The sequence below is a fragment of the Monodelphis domestica genome, chromosome 1 (assembly GCF_027887165.1).
Source record: "Monodelphis domestica isolate mMonDom1 chromosome 1, mMonDom1.pri, whole genome shotgun sequence".
In the NCBI taxonomy this organism is placed as follows: Eukaryota; Metazoa; Chordata; class Mammalia; order Didelphimorphia; family Didelphidae; genus Monodelphis; species Monodelphis domestica.
Genome location: NC_077227.1, coordinates 250749482 through 250772920, shown reverse-complemented (window position 1 = coordinate 250772920; position 23439 = coordinate 250749482). Strand labels below are relative to the sequence as shown.

The window sequence follows — 23439 nt, the reverse complement described above, 5'->3', positions numbered from 1 at the left end:
CTTAAGGAATTGGGCAGAAGGCAGAGAGAATGATATAGATTGAAAACATTGATTCAAGGATCAGTGTCTCTCCAATGTCCCCTAAGACTCTTTTATGTCTCTTTGTAATATCATTACAGAGTGTAGTACCCTAAAGCCTTGTCCCCTCTGAAGCCTGACTAGCAATAGAGAGCTATTGTTTGCAAGACAGATTCATGTGGCATTTCTGTTTGATCTCTGGCAGGTTGTTTATAAGAATAATGATATCCGCCTGGAGCTGTCTCGCTTGGCCAGGATTGGTGACACCAAGATGAAAATCTATGGCGAAGTGGTATTCAAATGTGAAAATGTGGCCACACTGGACCCCATCAACTTCGAGACCCCTGAGGCTTACATCAGCCTTCCCAAGTGGAACACCAAGAGGATGGGCTCAATCTCTTTTGACTTCCGTACAACAGAACCCAATGGCCTCATCCTTTTCACTCATGGCAAACCCCAGGAGAGAAAGGATTCCCGGAGCCAAAAGAACACCAAAGTGGACTTTTTTGCTGTTGAACTGCTAGATGGGAACCTCTACTTGCTCCTTGATATGGGTTCTGGTACCATTAAAGTGAAAGCCACTCAGAAGAAAGCAAATGATGGAGAATGGTACCATGTGGACATTCAACGAGATGGCAGATCAGGTAGGAGAAGCTAAAGGCACATTGTGGGTGGTATTCAGGGCAGATTGTAAAGTGTCTTTTCCAGTCTAGAGCATCTTGGTTACCTATTCCCCAGTTCTTTGTGTACTTTACTGATTTTTCAAGTTCGTTTTGCATGTTGTTTTAAGCATTTGTTCTGAAGTAGACCTTTGGTCCATTTGTAGCTTGAATTCTCTTTCCTGTTTCACATACATTCTTTGATCTTAATTATGTTCTCAATAGACCATAAACTGAACACAAATTTTAAAATACTGTATGCACATTTCTTACTGCTATTGAAGAGATTGCCATGACATTCGTGTCGATTTTTTCCCCCTTCTCATTGCTATGAAAACCTTTTATGAGATCACAGCTTCTGGATTAAGTGATTTTACTCTACTGTGGCTTCACAGTGCAATAGTTTATGCAACAGATATACCCCTCAATAATTGGCAAAAGTCATGTTGTAGTGGAAATTATGACAAGAAAGAGAAAAGCAAATTGATTTTTCCTGAAGTCATGTTCAATTTAAAGCCTTCCTTTAGAATGAAAGCCTATATTTCACTCTCTGCTCAGACCTCACTAACTCTGCCTTCCTCCTCATAACCTTTTACATTTAGTTTAAATGGCTTTGCTTGTTTCTGCAGCCCCAGATCAAACAAGCTTGCCTGGGGCAGTACACAGTCACTCTGGAACAATAACAGAGAAAAAAAAGGAGCTAATGTGAAATCTGAGGCTTCTGAGTACCTGACCAGTTTTATTCTGGTTCCTTTTGGGCCACTACAAATGTAAGGACCCGCTAAAAGGGATAAGAAAGGTCATTTTTCCAGAATCTGTATCACATAAATCTCTTATTAATTTGACCTAATTTCTCATTCAGGTGTCATAGAGGCAAGAAGAAGTCTTTTAAGGCTCCTAATATATAGCACCTGGAGTCCCACCTTACACAAGAGCATTCAGAAAACAAAAAGGAACAGAATAGAACAGAACAAAATAAACAACAACAAAAAAAGAACAGAAACAAAACTAAAATCTACCCCAGCTTGAAGGAATTCATTGAATCTGTGCCCACTATGAACCCTAGCACACAAATCCTCTCTTTTTTACTTTTACAGATCAGAGGCTGTGCTATATAAAAACATGACAAAATTCAGGGCAAGAAAATGACCACAAAATCACTCTTCTGTACACATAGGATATACTTTGCCACAAGTTACTCTACCATCAGCAAAGATTAAAACACAGAGAATATCCCTTGTCAGGATACATGCGTGGAAATCATACAAATGAGGACCACGTGTGGCTGTGAAATATGCATTCAGGGTTAGATGCCAGGGACCTGTGGGGATGAGGCACATGTGTGGAGAACAAGTATTTAGGGACACATCTGGCCAGATTGAATGTCCTCATGCTGCCATCCAAACAGAAATAGGCACCGTATCTCCACTTTTGGAAATCTTCTTTTACTGATGATGTAGTGATTGATTGAGCCCCACTTTGGTACCATCTTTTGGGCTCTAGTTCTTCAAGGCCATCTACCTTCTCTTGACTTCTGGTGTACAGTGGAAAGAAAATCTTTCTCTTACAAGAGCTCAAGCTGATACCCTTTAGGCCATGTCTGAGGCTATAAGCCAACAGGCCCAGATAGGAAAGAGTCAACAAATCAAACAGGATTTCCCAAACTAAGACTGCCTATTCTCTGTGGCTATTCTTTGTCTGATGCTGATTCATTGTCCATGATCCTATATAACTGTCTCTTTGAGGGTTAAAAAATTCCTTGTTATTCCATTTATTGGGAGTGTGAGCCTGTTTCCCCAGAATTTATTCTGAGAATTCTGTTTAGGAATCCCTCTCCCCCACATGTACATACATTTACATACATATTTGCAGGAAAGGTATGGGAGCTAGAGCAGTGAGCTCATTCCCAAGATCCTCTTTGACTGGCATCCAAATGAAGCCAGGAGACAGAACAGAAGTTGAATGAAGCTGGCTAGTTCCACATTCTTGCCTTTATTGTGCAAACCTCTTGCATTCAAGCTAGCCCCCAAACCTTAATAGTCTCCTAACATTAAAATTGCAGTGGTTTGTAAGGGCAGACTCCCCTGGTGAGAACTTACTCATTCCATTCAGATCAACAAATGGGCACTAATTACCCCCTGTGTGCAAAACACTGTGGTCATTTTCATTCTATGTGCAGCCTTATGCATTTGGTATGGTAAGAGGAAGCAGTAGTCTACCCAATGGGATCCATAGTTACATTGTTTAGGATGACTGTGTTTTGATGGGACAGCTTTATGGTAGCAGCAATGAGCATTTTTGCCCATAGGAGAAGTTGGATGAGTTATGCACAGAGGACATTCAGGCAGCAGATTGTGGCCCTGGACCATTTGATGCTCAGTTGGAAGGTTTATTGATTGCTTAAAACATGATTGGAGATAAGAGACTTCAAATTAAATGTTCTTTGTTGAACAAGAATGAACAATTTGGTTTTTATGCTTTAAGAAAAAAAACAACAAAAGTTTTAATTTGTCTGAGGGCCTCAAAACTCCTCTTTTCCCACAACAAAGCTAAAATAGAGATAGAGGTAATGAACAGGAAGCACTCTTTTAGAAGGCATTTTAGTATTCACAATCTCAGCTGTCTCATTGATTCAGACCTGGAAGGGACTTTCAATATTATCTCTTATGTCACTGGAGATGTTTTTTTCTCTCATGATTTAGATATTATTTAGATATAATGTCCCCCCACCCATGCCCAGATGGGCTAGAATAATTTAAAAGCCATGAATGGCTCTTACGTTTATATATCACTGTAGATTTTTTTCTTCCATGATTAATGTCTTTTGTGACATGTCAGCTGGGGTCGTTACACAATCTTTGTCACATGTAATGGTAACACAAATATCAGTCCATTAACTGTTTTCTCCTTATACTTGTATGAACAAAGCTAATTATTTGTTTTAAATACGAAATTCTACTTTGTTTATATCTTAGTGGTCACCGATTAATAAAAAGTATTTATTTCATAAGCATTTAAAATTTGATTTGCATTTCATACAAGGTAGTCAGGTCAAACTGATATTTTTAGGTGCTAATAATTACAATCAGGACATAATTTCTTCTTTAAGTAAATAAATGACTGGTCTTAAGAAAACAGATAAGTTCAACCAGCACCATCATTTGTAAAATTTTCAATTTTGCTTTCCTTTTTTTTGTGTATTTAGTGCTAATCTCTAATATGCTAAGGATCTATTATTTTTCTGCTCTGTGACCTTCATCTGCAAACAAAAAAAGATTACATAACAATTCATCATTAAGTAGATAAATCTGAGGAAATTGCAAAAGGACCAAAAGTTTAACCTATGCTATTAAAAAGTGTCAGAGGTGGGATTTAAACCTAAGTCTTCCTGATTCCAGGTCTAGAACCTATACAACTGTCCCATATTAATAACTACAATACTTACAAAAATATAGGTACAACAGTTCCCTATCATGTAACTATCTCTATCCTTCTTTACCTCATATTGAATCTTTTGTTCGTTAAGATATTTTAAGAATGGAATAGTTTAGATATAATGTCCCCCCTTGACCAGATGGGATGGAATAATTTAAAAGCCATGAATGGCTCTTAAGTTTATATCCTAGTTTGAGATTCTTCAAATCTTAAGACTCTCTATATTTTTCTGTCTCCCTGACTCTGTCTGTCTGTCTCTCTCTCTGTCTCTCTCTCTGCCTCTCTCTGTCTCTTTCTCTCTCTCTCCCCCTCTCTCCCTTCCTCCCTCTCAAGAATACCTTGCTGATAAAGGCTAGAAAATGCCCAGTTTATGAACTAAAAATAAAAATTTGGCAGGAAATGCTGAGGGACCCAAATAAATGAAGCAATATTTCTATAATGCTGTATTTAAACTTTTGTCTAGTTGGCAAATAGGTCCTATGGAAACCTTAACTTTATCATCTATATGTGTAGCAATCTTTTGGAGCCTGTGGACCCCTTCTTAGAATACTGTTTTTAAAAGCATAAAATAATATGTAGAATAATTGCAAAGGAAACCACTTATAATAGACTACTGTCTATTATATATATTATAAGTGAGTGTGTGTACATGCACTCACCTGCATACTTAATTAAACAATTATTTTTCTTCCACACACACACATAAAAGCTTAAACCTTCTGATAGCCTTATTTATACCTAACAAACATTTATTAATCATTTATTATGCGCCCAACACTGTGCTTAGCATTAAGGATACAAAGATAAAATAAACAATAATCCTTGCCCTCAAGTAATTGAAACAGGAGAAACAATATCTAAATAACTAGATATGTGAAGATACACTCATCTATATACGTGACATACACACATTTATGCATCTACTGTTGTTATTCAGTCATTTTCAATCATTTCTGACTTTTCATGACCCCATTTGGGGTTTTCTTGGCAAAGATATTGTGATGGTTCGCCATTTCCTTCTCCAGCTCATTTTATAGATGAAGAAACTGAGGCAAACAGGGTTAAGTGACTTGCCCAGAGTCATACAGCTAGTCAGTGTCAGAGACCAGATTTATACTCAGAAAGATGAATCTTACTGACTCCCAGTCCATTGTGCCTCTTTTCATATATCTATATATCTTCAAATACCTATTATATATATATGCATCTCAATATCTTATAGCTATATCTGAAAGGTATATCATATCTATTTCTTTAGATACAAATGTGAATATTGTGGATCTATATGACATATATACATGCTATCTCCATCTATCCATATGTAGTAGATTGAAAGTAATATAAAAGGGTTAAAGGCATTTTATACAAAGTGAGATTTAAGCTGATTCTTGAAGGAAGCCAGGAAAGCTAAAGGGCAGACAAAGGTGAAGACATAGAGCATTCTAAGCAGGGGACATGTCCAGTGCAGAGGAATAGAGATGAGAGTTGGGGTGTCCTGTGTGAGCCGATATAGCTTGATTAGATTATATGGAGGGGAGGAAAATATAAGGAGGAAAAGGTAGGAAGGGGTCAAGTTATCAAGAGATTTTTTCACCATGTAACTTTGCCTTATAGGGACTATGTTTCTCTTTATGATGAGGAGTTGATAGTTTGTACCTGAGAGTCATGTCACAGCCACTTTTTAATCAATGGACTAATGCCCAACATTAGCCTACGTGATTGGTAATAATCACCATGTACATCAAAAACAATAACCCCCCAACCCCAGCATGCCTTTGATGTTTGAATAATTTAGTTTGCTACAGAAATCCAGAAAGTTAAAATCACAGAGGCTATGTGGAGGTGTAAGAGGTGGATCAAAGTGACAGGATGTCTGCCTAGCATGAATAGGTTGATGATGGCAAACAAAGGAGAGAAAGGGGAACTATTCAACTCTTATTTTGATTCTGTTTCCTCTGACAAGAGGAATAATCTTTGAACTTGAAAGGACAGAACAAAAACTTGCTAATAGAGAACTGAAAACCAAGATAAGCCAGGAGATGGTATGAAACCATCAACCCACCCTTGATGCATTTGGGTTACCAGGTCAAGACAAATTAGATCCCAGGACACTGAAAGACTGATATGATTGCTGAGCCACTGAGCATCTATGATCTTCAAAAGATCATGGGGAATAAGAAAAGTCTTTCAGTCTTGGTGAAGGGCAAATGTCCCACTTTTCCATAAAAGGGGGCCCCTACAAATGATAGGCCAGTGAATTTGAATTAGAATCTTGGAAAATTCTATTATTTTATTATATTCTATTATAAAATGTATTATAAAAGGAATGATTGCTGAACATCTTGAAAATAAGTGGCTAAATCTTGTCCCAGAGAATTGATGTTGAACTAGATGTCCTTCTTCTCAGAAAAGTGGTAGAATCCAAGTACAGAATATTGTACACATTTTCAATGTTTTCATTGCATCAGTCAGTTTTATTAAAATTTTCTTTGTTATGAAGGAAAATCTCTTGAGTGGAGGATGTTGTTAATATTCAAATTGTTTAGAGGCTTGATTTTTGGGTAAGAATATGTTTATTGATTATATCAGGTTTGTTGGTTAGGCACCAATAAAATGAATTAGGTCTCCATGACTCTCTCAGGACCACTGAGGACCTGAGTTGGGTCATGCAACTTAATAAATAGATTTTTAGGAGGTCATTATTCAGTCTTTCCCTTAGCCATCCTGAGACATTTTTAATAGGTGATAGCTTTAATTAGCTCCTCCAAAGATGCTCCACCAAACTATCTACCCCTACTCATAACTACATCACAGAGTACACATACACAGGAAAAGAGTCCTCATCCCCTTCAATTTAACTTTTTTTTGTACCAATTACATGTAGTAGTAAATTTCCACACAAGTTTTCCTATGTTATGTGATTGAACTTATTTCCCTCCTTTCCTTTATTTCTCCTTCTTGATGCTGGCAGGGGATTTGATTTGAACTATATATATATATAATCATGCAAAACCTATTTTCATATAGTCCATTTGTCCCCTTCAATTATTAACCAAATTCTGTTAAAAATGAAGACATTTCTCAAGGACAAAGAAAATGTGAAAAGCAGACTGGATGGCATCACTGATCCAGATTCCAGTCACAGGAATGCACAATAATTCTTCCTAATATGTAGGAATTAATACAGCATATGAACAATAAAATCTCACAATGTATTGGAAGTGTTTATAGTATAGAGAAAAATGAGCCACCATTAAAACATTTAAAGAAGAAAAGGGAGCAGTAATCATAAAGAGCCAGCCAGTATGTGTCTTCTAGAACAGGTTTTTGCCAGCTTACCCTCATTACTTCTTCTGAAAGGATTACTGAACTAAATAGGGGAAGAAAATGGTGTGCATAGAATTTTCCTAGATTTGGCAAAGCATGTTACAAAATCTTTCACAATATTCTTGGTGACAAGATGGAGAGATGAAGGCCAAAAGATAGCATAGTTTGATTGCTTCAGAATTGATTGAGTGATTGGACCCAAAAAAACAATGTCAACTCACAGAAGGGTCTCTAGAGGAGTTTCTTGGGTGTCTGCTCTGGCTTTTTTAACATTTGTATGAGCTACCTTGGATAAAGACATAGACGGCAGATTTATCATGCTTGTAGATTTCTGAAAATTGAGAAGTAAAAAGGGAAGAAACATTTATTAAACCCTTCTACATGCCAGACACTGTACCAAGTGCTTTACAAATATTATTTAATTTGATTCTCACAACAACCCTATAAAGTTATTGCCACCTTATCCCTGAAGAGGCTGAGGCAGGTTGAGGTTAAGTGACCTTAGCTTTTATCACGTAGTTAGTAAATGTCTGAGGTGGGATTTGAACTTATATGTTTCTTACTTCAAGACCAGCATTCTATCCACTGTGTGACCTAGAGGCATATTATATGGCAGTCAGACTCCAAAAGATGTGTGTATATGTATGCATACTTATATAAATAAATACACACATTTTATTATGTTTATATTTGCTGCAATATATATATAAAAACATATCTACATATAAATAGATATATGTGTATATGTTGATATACCTATATGCACACATGTATACAGACTAATATGTTGAATTGAACAGCATAAGAGGAAATATTATAGGGCTGCACTTGGTTTAAAAAAATAAAATTTACAAGTATAAAATGAGGGAAAGTATGGTGAGAGCAATTCCTTTGAAAAAAGATCTGGGCATTTTAATAAATTGCAGTCTCCACATGAATCCAAAATGTATATGGAAGTCAAAAAAGCTAGTATTATCTTAGACTTCATTGCAAAATATATAATGTCTAAGGCTAGGGAGGTGATACTGCTGCTATGCTCTGCTTAGGTTAGAACATTTTTATGTGTTCAATTCTAAGGACCATGTACATTTAGGGAAGCTTTTGATAAATCTGAGAATGTTCAGAGAAGGATAAGCAAGATGGTGAAAGGACTCGAGATCATGCCTTATGGGAATCTATTGAAAGAATAGAAAGAGAGAAGACTTAAGGAGGATATGATAGCTGTCATTAAGCCTTTTATATGAAAAAGGGATAAGAATTGTTCTCCTTGGTCACAAAGGATAGGACAGGGAGCATGGGCAAGGTAAAGAGAGACAGATATAGAGTTTTCCAATCAATAAATATTGTGTAAAACCAATAGCAGCAGCAACAAAAACACTTTCCTAATAAAGCTAAGCTCAGTAAATAGTGGAATCCTATTTAATTAGAGATTGTCAATAAAAAGGCTAGGTTAACACTTGACAATAATACTATATAGCCTAGTCTAACTTTCCCTCTGAGCTGATCTTCCATTTAGACTGTATCTCTCATGTAGAATTAATTATTTGCATGTTATGAACCATTAGCATGTGAGCTCCTGCAGGACAGGAATGGGATCTTTTTGTCTTTCTTGTTTCCTCATTCCTAGTCCATTCCTACTTCGCATGGTGATTGGCACTAATGCTTGTTGACTGACTGGGTTTGCTTTCAACTAAAATATCCTGTGGTTCCATGATTCAGTGATCTGGTGAAAATGAAAGCACTATTGGTAAAGCGTTTATCAGAGTTGATAGCTTTAGAGTTAGGAAGATCTGGGGTTCAATCTCATCACCTTTGACATGTATTTGCTGTGTGCTCTTAAACAAGTCATTTAGTTACTCAGTGTCCCAGGCAACTTTTAAAGCTCATAAAGGTGTTGATATGCATAAGTAATGGGAATTTTCTTTTGGGAAATTCTCTTTGCCAGTTAAATCAAAGACCCAGTTCCTCTTTAAAAGAACTTTCAAATCTAGGATTCTTTGACCATCTGATGGATTTGTGGATAGATTTTAGGGATCCATGAATTTGAATTTGTTTAAAATATATTGATAAGTATATTTCAATATAGTGTTTTCTTTGAAGTTCTATATATTTCATCTTATATATTTAAAATATTATTTTGAGAAGGGGTCCATAGGTTTCACCATACTATCAAAGTATCTTAACACAAAAAAGGCTAATAACTCTTGTTCCAAAATTTTCCACATTCTTTGGGTGTTTTGGTGTCACTTAGAAAGAAACCATTAGACAATGCCTTAGACTCAACTGCATTCACAGTAATAATATTTACTCTCAAAGAAAGGAGCTCTGTAAAGAAAGAAATCCAAATTCCAGCATCTGGTTATACTGGATGTCTCAGAATTAATCAGTCAAAAGGGAAACTAGGAAAACTTCCATTCTTGTAAGGAGGGTGGATCATTTGCTACAGTTGGGCATTTTATTAAAAGAAGTGAATTTACCTTTTATTTGACGATGACATTGCTGGTTAGGAGGTACGTTTAGGATGTGTATGTGTGTCATCATGGCTTTGTATTTTGCCACTGAGGAATACTTATTATATATTCTTGGAACCACGTCACTGAGATTTCTCCCAGTTCCCAGTCTACCCTGAAGTGACAGAGTTGGAAATAGTCCCGTGAAGAGTATTGTACTTATCATTGTACGTTGTTCCTTTTCTGGCAACACAGGATCTGGTCTTCAAGGCCCACCTACCTGGTACCTTCTGTTAAACTCACTAAATGTCTCATGTGCCTGTGCTGCCTGCCCTCCAAGCCATTAATTCACATCTTTCTTTCTCATCTTAGGTACCATATCAGTGAACAGCAGGCGCACCCCATTCACAGCCAGTGGAGAGAGCGAGATCTTGGACTTGGAGGGGGATATGTACCTGGGTGGACTGCCAGAGAATCGTGCTGGACTCATCCTCCCTACAGAGCTTTGGACTGCCATGCTGAATTATGGCTATGTGGGCTGCATTCGAGACCTGTTCATTGATGGACGGAGCAAGAACATCCGGCAGCTGGCGGAGGTGCAGAATGCCGCGGGGGTCAAGTCTTCTTGCTCGAGGCTTAGCACAAAACAGTGTGACAGCTACCCCTGCAAAAACAATGCTGTCTGCAAAGATGGTTGGAACCGCTTCATCTGTGACTGCACTGGCACTGGCTATTGGGGGAGAACATGTGAGAGGGGTAAGTCTCCCTTTGGCAAATGATTTGCTAAATTAGTTAGTTGTAGTAGTATCCCTCAAATGTCATTAACTTAAGAAATGAAACTCCCCTTTCTCTTGGAGGGTAAGGTTTTTTTTCTGGTATCATCAGTGGGACCAACTGATTTCTAAGGTATCCTCCTTCCAGTTTCTCAATTCTTTGATGTGCTTTGCCATGTATGGACATCAGGAAGGGAAAGTTTGCGGCACATACTATGCTATCTCAAGTTTGATATTAAAAAATATCGAGTAAAAAATACACAAAAAATCTAGAAAAAGATCATTATTAACATTAGGCTAGTAGCCTTCACTGGTTATCTGGGCATACTAAATAAACTGGCCAAACTTGGGCCTTTACATCAGCTGTGCCATGTGGCACATTTTCTCTTACTACCTAGACTCCATGTATCAATACTGAATTAGAATTTTAGTGAAGAAGGCAAGAATTCCTCAGGGAAGGGGTTGGGGAACTCTGACCTACAAGCAATATCTGGATACATTCACTGAGAGATTCTTAAAAGTTAATAAGGAAGAATGGAGATATTGTCCATTAACTATCTTAGTCATTAACTGTGTTATGGTTGGAACAACAGTATTAGCATTTTAAAGATTGTTCTAGTGAGACAGTAAGCATTTAAAATAGTCAAAAAAGGAGATATAATCTCTCCTAATATTTTATAATCTAATTCTAGATAGAGACAAGAAATGCATAAAACTATGAAAAGACAAAGTAAGAACTCCATTTTGTGTCATAGACAACAAATTCTATAAGAAGAATAGTTTTGAAGGGAAAAATACAGGTTTTTACCTGCCAAAATCATTGATGAATAGATTTGATTAAATAGTAGAGAGGTGGTAGTGGAATACATTCTTTTCCTCAGTCATGAGCTTTAAACTAGATCATCTGAATCCATTAGATTATAAGCTCCTTGAGAGCAAAAACTGGGATTTGCCTCTTTTTGTATCCCAAGTGCTTAGAACAGTGGTTGACACAAAGAAAGTACTCAATAAATGTTTACTGATTGATTAATTTTCTATGAATGCAAAATATATTCCAGATGCCATTGGACAATATCTGTACTTTGAAAGCTGAAAAATCATATAATCTATAAGATAAGGAGTATGGAAGAAAGATGCAGAGATAATCTACCTCATCTTATTGAATTTGAATATTTGATTCATTTAAAAATAGTAAAAACAAAGAACTGATTAAGGGGGGGGAGATGATCTGGAATTCAAGGGCCTGTCTTGGGACTGCTTATCTGCCAAGTGACTAGAATTTCCCCAGATTTCCCTATGATGTGGTCTATTCCTGATAGAGATATGATTCAACTGACAGGTTAGGAAGGTTACATATCTTCAGAGATACACTAGGCAGTTATAATACCAGTTAGATTGCTCCATCTTCTCCAAAGACAATGGAAGAGATGAAGGTCACTGCAGGCATCTTTTGTCTTTCTCTCCATATCCTGCACCTCTCTTTGGCACTAGGGTTTCTGGGGACAGGCAGCAGGTAGCTGACTGAGCCTGCAGCAGCAAGGTGTCTTCAAGATCACTTTCTTCAAGGGCAAACCAATGGGAGTCAGTCCAAGATTTGCCAAATATAGTGGAAAGTCACTGCACATTTTTACATTGTCACTTCTGACTAGTCATTAAAAGGAGCCTGATTGGGGATATATGAGAGACAATTATTGCCACTACAGTGCAGCCAAGACATATCCATTTTGGGCCAAATAACAAGAAGCTTAGCAAATATAAGACATTTTGAACTTTACACTGCAAATCCCAGGTGATTACATCAATTGCTTTTTGCCCCCTGTATTGTGTTTGCTATTATGCTCAGAATGAACTGAAAGAGTACAAAAATAAATACATCTTGTTCAATAAACAAAGAAAATGGAAATTCCCATTGGTAATATTTTTTTTTTGTTGAACCCAATTTTGAGGGGGATGAATGGCCATGGGGAAAAGGCCCTTATTCTTTGGGTTGTATTACTATTTTTGTGCATTTCTTGTTCCACCTTCCTTTTTATAATTCCTGGTGCCAGTAATTCTCCATATCCTGTTAGTTTGGAAGGGAAAGAAACATGCAAACCATTTTGAAATAGGGACAGTTTCCCACAGAGAATTTGATAACCTGTTACCTCTGTGACTAGATTTTGGTCATCTCTTTTAATTTCTTGAGGGAAAAGGAGAAATAAGAGATTAGGGTATGGCCAGCTCTACCTCAGAATATTTAAGGGAAGGTCAGAATCTTTGTGGAATCATTGGGGCATCTCCACAGACTTTTTTCTATCAAAAATATATATACCATTCATATTATACTACTGACTCTCATCTCTGCTTTAGGAACTGAGTAGGAGCTAATATGTGGTCATGGATATCCAACATTTTTGTGGACTGCTTTGTTCAGGTGATCCTGGATGAAGAGAGCAGGCTACACTGGGTCCACACAACTGTCAGCAGTGATGTCTTGTGCAGTACTAGTCATCCGAACTTGACTATTCTATTGTAATTCTTAAAGGAATGTATTCTATATGGGTACTCTTCCTAATCAAGTGTACCTCTCCTCAATGAGCAGCTGATTAATCCTTGATTTGACCTTGCAGGTCATGTTGTTCAATGGCAAACTTTATCATTTTGATTTGAGTGAGTTTATAGGATGCATTCTTAGGATAATATGGAGTCACTGCATAAAAATATAGATGTTATCATCTCTCTCAATAGTCCAATGATAGCCATTTAATGGTTGGTCTCTTGATCCATAATTAATGACATAAAAAGTGTGCATTTTTACTGTCAGTTTAACTTGGTTGAAACTGTGGTCCACAGATATAAGGCCAATGGATGCTATGTGGAAGCAACTCTGTATTCTGCTTTTCTCAGAAAGCTTATGTTTGTCCAAGGAGGACAGCTTCAATCAGCTCCAAGAAGCCCTGGGGCCATAAGCAAAATACTCTCTTCCATGTTTATGTACCTAACATCTGTGGCAAATTAGCTCAGTTGAATTCTAGAATCATAGAATTTTAGTGCTAAAGGGAATGAGTGAATGCAAAAGCCTTTATTAAATTCTTATTATGTAAAAATCATTATGTGAAGCACTAGAGTTAGAAATGGAAAATCAATATAATCCCTTTCTCAAGGAGCTTATATTCTAATAAAGTATATCACATATCTGAATTTCCAAGTCTAAACTCAAAGCAAACAGATTCTGAGGTGAGATGATTTACATGACATTAGATAGTTGTTACATGCTCAGAATTAGAGCTCCAGTCCAGGTGGTTTTTGCATTGTATTTATCTAGGTTTGATCTTAGGTTTAATTAAGAGAGGCATAGCGTTTAAGAATGAGGAATTCTGTTCTATTCTTTACTAGCTAGACTCTACCTAGAATATTAGTGTTGAATGTAACAGTCTAAGAAAGACCTTGAAAAATTGGATGGAATTCTAATAGGTCTAACCAGGATAATAAAGGACCTATAATCCATGTCATATGAAAGCAAGTTAAAAGAATTAGGGATGTTTAACTTGGACAAGATAGGATTTGCCCTTTGAGGGCAAAGGGAGGAATGATGACTTTATTTAAGTATTTTCAGAAATATTAGATTTACTGTTTGGCTCAAGAGGACAGAAGCAAGAACAATAATGAGTAAAAGTTGGCATAAAAGCAAATTCAGGCTTTGTATCAGTTTTTCCAAAAAAGTTCTTACCAGTCAGAGGTGTCTGAAAATGGGATGGACTACCTTTCAAAGTTATGAGTTCCTCTCCTTGAGTATTTTAAAGCAGAGACTAGATGAATAATTTTTAGGGTATGTTATAACTGACATTCATTTTGGATATGAGTTGACCTAGATAACTGCTGAGGTCCCTTCCTTCCAACTTTAAATTTTGTGATTCTGTATGATATTATTGTAGGCTAGATAGATTTGTTCTGTTTCACAGTTATAGCCTTTATCCCTGTTCCTGGTCATCTGCTTTACAAATTCATAATGATCCTGGGGAAGTATCAAGAATGACTTTAGGATGGAGGAACTGAGAGGTAAGAGAACCAAGGGCATAAATAAAAAGTTTTACCTTAGCAAGAAAGACTATTTCTTTTCTGAAGACCAGAGCAAAAGAGGAGAATATGGGTGAGGATATAAATAGATTGAGAGGAGGATTTTGAGGTAGAGACAAGGGGTTCCATGATAAATGGCCTTGATTTTTCTCAATAAAGAAAGAGGCAAGGTCAGTGGTTGAGAGAGGAGAAAGTGGAGGAGATTAAGTATAGAATAGCGATTGGGAAGAATATGATAAGAGTCTCAACAACGGTAGCAATATACAGATTTATAATCACAGTAAGGGTCTAGTTGACATTAGAGAATATAAATTTGTAATGGGATGTTTAAAGACAGTGGTAAAGACTTCTTCAGGTGGCATTTGGAAGCTCAGGAATGGGAACATCAGAGGTTGGCTTTGGAAGTTAATTAGGATTGAAGACTGAAAGAACAGAGAGCCCAAAAGTAGATGGTGGTGCATAGTTAAACTAGCATATTACATATAGACTGAGACTATGGAAGGAGGTAAAGTAACACTAGAGCAAAGATTATAGACTAAGAGAGGGAAGAGGGTAGAGGGATTTAGAGGCCTTAATGATAAAAAAAAAGAATAGGTTTAGGAGGAATTAGGCAAAAGGAGAAATGGAAGTTAAGGGCAAAACATGAGTTGAAACGCAGAGTTCAGAATCATGGAGATGAAGTAGTTTGGGGCAATTATAAAGTCTATGGTGTTACCACCCCAAAGGGTATCTGAGGCCATGGCAATGTGGACTCTGGAGATTGAAGAGGTTGATGAACTAGGAAGCCAGGATTCATGAATAGGAAGTGAGGTGTCATAGTACATAGAATGCTGGATTTGAAGGAAGGAAGACCTGAGATAAAATCCTGCCTTAGACATTTCCTAGTTATGAACTCTGGATAGATATCAACCTTTTAGCCTCAGTTTCCTTATTGATAAAATGAGGATAAACATAGTACATAATCTCAAAGTTGCCATGAGGATCAAATGATATAAGGTAGTTCAAGTCCTTTGCAAACCTTAAAATGCTACATAAATGCTAGTGACTATTATTATAGCTACCACTTATATAGTTGCTAAAGGTTTAAAAAGTGTTTTACATGCTTTATCTTGGGCATCAGATAAAAGATAGTTTCACTTCGATAACTGCATCACAAGGGCATGGAAATAGGAGATAGAAACTGACTAACACTAGATGGGGAAAAGATGACCATTAATAAGGTCTGGGGATAAAATGATATAGTGGAAGTCATTGACTATGGGTGCCTCACAAATACTTCTCTCCGTTGTCCTTTATCACAGTCCCTTTGAACAGCTGAAGCTATGATCAAGATTGTGGTACCTACTCTATCCTCAGCAGTAGCATGAAGCATCAACATAGCCCAAGCCCTTTTGTGTATGCTGCCCTTTAACATAACCAGAAATTTACAAGAGCTCCAATTTAATAAGAACTTCTCCAGAGACATACACAATAGTCAAGGAAACACAAAACAGAAGCCTAATGAAAGCCCCTTAGGTAATCAGATATCCCAGAACTTGACTGCCCTATTGCAAAGAGTTCTATTACTCTTACAAAATAATAATCTCAATAGTCTATTGGTCAGTTTAGAAAGGCTAGCCCACTCTGGACTATTTTAGTATTTATTAGCTGACAGAAGACACAGTCTGGGAATCAAGGAAAAAGCCAGTGACCTTATCAAGGTTAATGTCAATGACATGTGAGATTTAAAATAGTGAAGCCCATAAACTGTAGTGAGTTAAAATGGTGGAAGATATAAATTGTGATAGATATAAGAGAGGGTGAGTAAATTTGACCGCAGAAAATATGTTTCACTACAGTGTCTTGGTTTTTAAATCAAATATAAGGTGGTCGCCAGGGAAATATTCCCAATTATTCAAATACCCAAGTCAACTGGGTTTTATAGAGACTTAATTAATACATATGTGGAATTAAAGAAAAGAGAGAGAGAAAAAGGAAATAAGTATGAAGGGCCTTAAGCCAACATGGCCTAGACCTGAGTCTTAAGAGAGAGAGATCAGTCAGTCAGTCTTTTAACACTCACCACAAGGTCTGTCTAAGCAAGGATTCTAGTGACACCAGGCCAGCATCATCTCAGCTGCTTTCACCAGCTCCCTCCTCCATCTGAATGTTTCAGAATCAGTCCTTCCTCAATCGGAATGTTTCAGAATGACCTCCTTAATCTGAATGTTTCAGAATGACTTCAGCTTTTCTCTGAGCTCTCATTTTTAAGGGCAAAATCTCCTATGTCACCTCTAAGTTCTTCCATCTACCAATCACTGTAGATGTTTTCCAAAAGACAGCCCATTTTGAATTCACAGCTGAGTAGATTAATCTCTTTAGTAAGTCAGAAAAAAAATGCTGCTGTGTCGACTAATTTCATTAAGAGAAAACCTCTGAGTAAGTTTTCACCTTTTAGGTCTAAGTAGTTTATAAGTTGACCCATCTTTATGGGCACTTAGCATCCCATTGTATCAATTCCAAAAATAGGCATGGCTCAAAGAACTCCTTTCCTTTATAAGTATGGTTTTCAAGTACTTTCATTGTTTAGCAAGGAGTTTTCTGCCCTAAAGCAGTCCCAAGTAGGGATGGGGTAGAGATCCTCCCATAGCAAGGAATTTTCACATTCAAGTAGAGTTCTCACTATCTGGTAGGGAATTATTTCAAGTAGTGAATTGGAGGATTCCTCAATGTGGAGTAAAATTTTTAACATTCATAAGTCTGTGAAATTTTAAGGTTTACAGACGACTATCTTCCTGCTCTACAAATCAATTACTCAGCCTTCCTAATTTTGGTAAAAGTCTCGAATAGGGGATAGAATATCTGAATAGAAGATTATATGGTTTATGTCATGTCTGAGAAGAGTTCATAGGGAAGGATCTGGCAGGAAATTCATAGTTGATGAGGGAGCTTGGAATCTCACTAGTATGAGGCCTGTTTCCGAAGCTTTTAGGAAGATTTGGCCCAAATCTTGCTTCTCAGCCTTAATAATAATTGACTCTCAGTTTCCTAGTCTATCAAATAAGAATAATCATATATATAACATCTGTCTCATAGGATGTTGTCAGGATCAAATGAGATGATACATGTAAAGTAAATTATTTGTAAAAACTTTAGAATATTAGTTATGGAAATATCAGTCATTTTGTTTACATAATTTATTCATTGACTAAATAAGAAGCTTGCAGCATAATGGGGAAAAAAGGAGGAAGTAGTTCTCCATCAGCATGGGGTAACTTGAAACGCAGGTTCTAGAGAAGGGAGAGGAATTATCTTGGAACTCTTTCCACTTTCTCCTGGAACAGTGTCCAGATGAGCAACACTCTATTCTCTATAGTACCCCATATCTCTTAGAAGAAAGTCTACCTACACCTGTTGCTGGCAAAGACTGGGAGGTGGCTTTCATTTTATACTTGATTTAGAGCGTTTATTGCAACATTTTCTGAAATCTTAAATTCCAGCTCAATCCTGCCCATTGTGTATACAATAAGCTGAGATATTTCTGAATTAGGGTATCTAAGTGCCTCAGAATCATAGAACAAAAGAGGATTACAAGCTTCTTTCTAGATTTCAGTGGTAGAACCTGAATATAGGAGGTTCTTCCAAGAGAGAAGAGTCAGAAAATCCACTTTCTTCTTTATATCGAGCAAGTATGAGTGTGCATTGATGGTCTATTCTGTGCTGATCTCCAATTTTTAGATATTATCATAAAAGTAATTCAGGAATGCAATAAGTATACTATGTGAATACAGTTTGCCTTTGATACTTTGTACCTATGTGTCCTTGAGCAGGACTCTGAAGCTTCAGTTTCCCATTCTCAAAATCAGAGTTGGATTGGATGGTCTCTGAGGTCCCTTCTAGCTATGATCTTTGATATTATTTGATATTTGTTATAAAGAATATGGCATATTTATATTATATCTACATATAATGTCTTTGATACTATATTGTTGTATTTCTAATTGTGATTATATTCACCAAGTCCTAACTTTTGACATCTGGGAAAACAAGTTAAATTGTCTTTTTTTTTTTATCAATATCCAGTTTTGAAGTTAAACTGAAGGACATTTTTCACTGAGGACTAGAAAAAAAAAGCATAGCTTGAATTTTCTTTTCCCAAGTCCTTTCCAGTTGGCCTCCCTTAGTTTTTTGTCATTGACAGAAATCAGTGAGGAATTGACAAATATTTTTTCTGCCTTTGGGAACAGAAAAAATATTGACTTACAAAAAATAAGGTAGGTTTTTAAAATTTAATAGAACTCGACTGGTTCAGTGAAAATCAGGCATTGAAATAATTTGGGGATTACAAAATGTTAGACCCAGGCAGGATCTTATCTAGTACAACTATATTTTTTATTTATGAGGAAACAGGCTTTATAACATAGAACAGCTATTATTATCTCCTTTTTAGAGTTGAGGAAACTAAGGCAAACAGACTAACTCACTCACACAGGTAGCATCTGAAGCTGTATTTGAACTCATTTTCCTGACTCCAGAGTTCTCTATACACTGTGCCATTAGCTACCTTGCCAAAGATAGACACACACGTTCTCTTATCTCAGTAAGTAACAGAAATGAAAACAGAAAGGTGCTGATGATTTGGAGTGGGGCTAAGATGTATCAGTGCACTAGGGATAGGGATAGGACCTGTGATTTAATTGGTGTGAAGAACTCCCAGGTGAAGAAACTCTCCCTCTATTAATGCAGGTCAACTATGCCAACAATATTGAGTCTTAAGAGAATTGCTGGAATTATGCCCAAAGGGCTATGGAACTGTGCATACCCTTTGATCCTGTCTACCAAAGAGATAATAAAAAAGGGGAAAGGATCTACTTGTACAAAAATATTTATAGCCGCTCTTTTTGTTGTGGCAAAGAATTAGATAGTAAGGGGCTACCCATAAATTGGCAAATGGCTGAACAAATTGTGGTACATGTTGGTGATGGAATATTGTGCTATAAGAAATTATAAACAGGATGATTTCAGAAAAAGCTGGAAAGATCTGCAGGAACTGATACAGAGTGAAATAAGCAGAACCAGGAGAATATTGTATCCAGTAACAGCAATATTCTGGGATGATCAACTGTGAACACTTGGCTGCTCTCAGCAATCCAGTGATCTGGGACAGTTCTGAAAGATTTATGATAGGAAATGCTATCCACGTCCAGAGTAAGGACTGTTGGAGTAAGGTGGATGTGGATCAAGGCATACTCTCTTTCACATCAGTATATTTATGGTTTTGTTTGGGGGTTTTGGTTCTGTATGAGTGTGTTCTTACAATAATGACCAATATGGAAGTGTTTTACATGGTAATACAGGTATGGCCCAGATCAAATTGCTTACCATCTCCAAGTGGAGGAGAGAAAGGAAATGTTTTTCATCTTATAATTTTGGAAAACTTATGCTGAAAATTATTATTACATATAACTGGGAAAATAAAATATCTTTGAATTTTAAAAAACTTCCCTAAATACCAAGAGGTTAAGCAGATGACCCACTATCACACAGTCTCTACATCAGAGAGGATGTATTTGAACCCAAGTCTTCATGGCTTCAAGGTTGATTTTTTAATCTACTTTACCATCGTGTCTCTCTATCTCTCTAATATTTATTTTAAAATAAGTTTTTAAAATGTGGGCAATGATTCAAGTCATGTAACCCTGTTTGCCTCAGTTTCCTTATCTATAAAATGATCTGGAGAAGACAATGACAAACCATTCCAGTGTCTTTGTCAAGAAAACTCCAAATGAGGTTATGAAAAGTAGGACTTGATTAAAATGATTGAACAACAAGACATGACTCCAAAGCCAAGAAGAATCAAGGAAAAGAATGTGACAACCTTTTTCTTCCTTTTTTCTGTGCCTTTCCTCCTCCAATAGTAAAGCTGTGCACCAGCTTTGTGTGGAGTTGTGGGCTGACAGGCTGGCTAATTCTAGGCAAATGGATGAAATCATTCTTGGAGAAGATCATTTCATGGTCTTTAGCATGTTAAAACCTTTATAGCAATACATTTTCATCAAAGTGACAAATCTCAACAGTGACTGCTGAGGGGACAGTAAATCAGAAACCTAATAAAATTGTAGTATTAGCACACTCTTCTGCCTCTTCCCCAACCCATCCAAAAAACCCAAAGCATTTAAGATATCTATCTTTTTCCCTCCCCTATTTTCTCATCCTCCTTCCCCCTATAGTTCCCTTTTTGTCTCCTGCTGATATTTTAATATTGATATTTTTTATGGGTGGCTTGCTGCCTAGGGCAACAGATGGGCCTTGGCCAAGGCCAGGACATTCTTTATCTCAGCTGGATCCATAATCTATATTATAAATGAAAGAAAACAGCTCTGATATGTAGCCTCTTTCCCCCCACTCCCAATGTAATGCCTTCATTTTTGAGTTGGGAGATACCGGCTGACTCTCAATGACCTCCCAGTGGTGGAAGCCTATTTTTCATAGATGCTTTTGCATTTGCCCAGATGTCTGTGCTTCCACTGTCACCACGGGTATTCCCTTTTTTATCACCTCCATTGTAATGGATTTGTTCCCCAAAAGCAACTTAGAATCCTCTAGCACCCATGGAAACTCTATATCTGGACGCCTAAAAAATAGGACTAATGTTGAGAGCAAAAGGGAAAAAGGAATTTGTTTTTTATCTTCTCTACATCATCCCCACTCATATTTTTTTTTCATTTTCTGATGTTATTCTGTTTCTTATCCAATATAAATTGGACAGATACATTCAGTGGGTGATTCTATACCCCTTCAGCCATCAGACACTCTCCATTAAGCAGAGATACTAGGGACTAGTGGGATTTACATCATCACTAGGGATTGCCTCCCTTAGGTTGTAGGTTTATAGCATCATACATGTGATTCACATGGACTGTGTCTATATATGTGTGTGTGTGTGTGTGTGTGTGTGTGTGTGTGTGTTCTCTTTCTGATTTCTTGTTCTTTATGTTTCTGGAGCAGGAGTTTAGTTCATTTAGGACCTAATGGGCATTTTTGCCCCTCCAGAATAGTTCTAGGTTGAATGGGACATCCATATTTTAGCCACTTTGCAAAGAGTGACAGAAAGAATGCTGAACTTGGAGTAAGGAGACCCTGGGTTTAAATATCACTTCTATTGCTTTTTTTGACTGTGTGACTGAGAAAACCACTTTTATTCTTCTCTGAATCTCAGCTTCTCCATCTGTAAAATGAAGAAAGCAATGTATAATCATAATATATAATAATCATGGTCTTGAGGTAACTTAGTGGAGTAGATAGAGAGCTAATCTGGGAGTCTGGAATACTTGGGTCCAAGTTACATTATATTATGTGGTTCCAGTAATTATGTGACTGAACAAGTCACTGGACATTTGACCTCTCCTATGATACTCTTGAAGATTCTAAATTGCAAAACAGATATTGGGAGAGGGAGTTTTCTTACCCAGAATTCCAAATAGTAGTGAAATGATAGATCCAATGTAAATACTTATCATTTTTACCTCTCAGTGTAGTAAGTATTGGTAACTTTTAACAAGCCTCATAAAGATACTTCCAGATTAGAAGAAATGACTGAAATTCAGTGTTTCTAAGCATTAACAGACAGAAAAATTATTTTTTTTAAAGTGCTGATACACCATTAGAGATAATCTAGTCTAAACCTCTCATTTTACAAATGGGAAAAATGAGGCACAGAGAAGATAAGTGACTTTTTTTCCAGTCATATAACTAGTTAGCAGCAGAATTAGGACTGCAACAAAAGTCTCCAGAGCTAGACCAGTGCACTTTCCACCATGCCCCAGGGCCTCCCATTCCTATTCCAAATGCAGTCAGGAATAAGTGAAGCCAGAGCTGTTACTAGACCTGATCAACCATGAGTAGCCACGTGTTGGATGTCTGTGCACCCAAGCTTCAGCATTTTCTGCAAAAGCTCAGTGGGCCCTTGTGATTTTTACATGTAATGACCCCTTTATTTATTGCAAATAAGCTAGGCAATTAATTCACAGTTAGGGACTTATGGCCTGGAAAATCTCATTATCTAAACCCTACAATATCGACACATCTGTTTAAAAAGAGATGTTTAAAGAAGTGGTCCGTACATCCAGATTCCTGATCATCTGCATGAACAAGGAGGGAGCCACTTAAAGTTAGCCTGGGGATATGTACAGATGCTAAGGCTAAAATAGCCACTAGTCTCACAAGCCAGGTACCTTGACATTGTTAGTCTTTGGGGAGGGAGCAAGAAGAGGATCATGGGGGTGATCAGAGCAGAATCTGTTGTTGTTACTGAGTGGTTTTAGTGGCGTCCAAATTCTTTGTGAACCCATTTTTGGAGTTTTCTTGTCATACATGCTAGAATTGTTTGCTTTTTCCTTCTCCGGCTACCATATGAAGAATCTGAAGCAAACAGGGTTAAGTGACTTGCCCAGGATCACACAAATAGTAAGCGTCTGAGACCAGATTTGAACTCTTGAAGATGACTCCTCCTAATTCCAGGCGTGCCACCCAGCTGCCCCTTACAGAGGCATCATTTAAGAGTTTTGGAGTGTGGACTACCTTTTAGTTTCTTCTTCTCTTCTCATTGTTCAGTATGAACACACACACACACACAAACAAAAGACTTGCCTTAAGAGTAGCTTCATTTATTTATTCATTCAGTAAATATTTATTATGTGGTTGGCATGAGGCAACTGATTTTAAGATATCTAAAGGGTACCA

General features: G+C 37.1%; 1 protein-coding gene across 13 annotated transcripts in view; it reads left to right on the top strand.

Moving 5' to 3' along the window:
• NRXN3 (neurexin 3) overlaps positions 1-23439 on the top strand; it is a 2159162-nt gene that overhangs the window by 710601 nt on the left and 1425122 nt on the right. For all 13 annotated transcript variants that reach the window (XM_056820749.1, XM_056820726.1, XM_016428731.2 and 10 more), the window contains 2 exons: positions 224-662; positions 10262-10645. In XM_056820749.1, coding sequence (XP_056676727.1) covers positions 224-662; positions 10262-10645 — 823 coding nt within the window. The remainder of the gene's footprint in view (positions 1-223; positions 663-10261; positions 10646-23439) is intronic.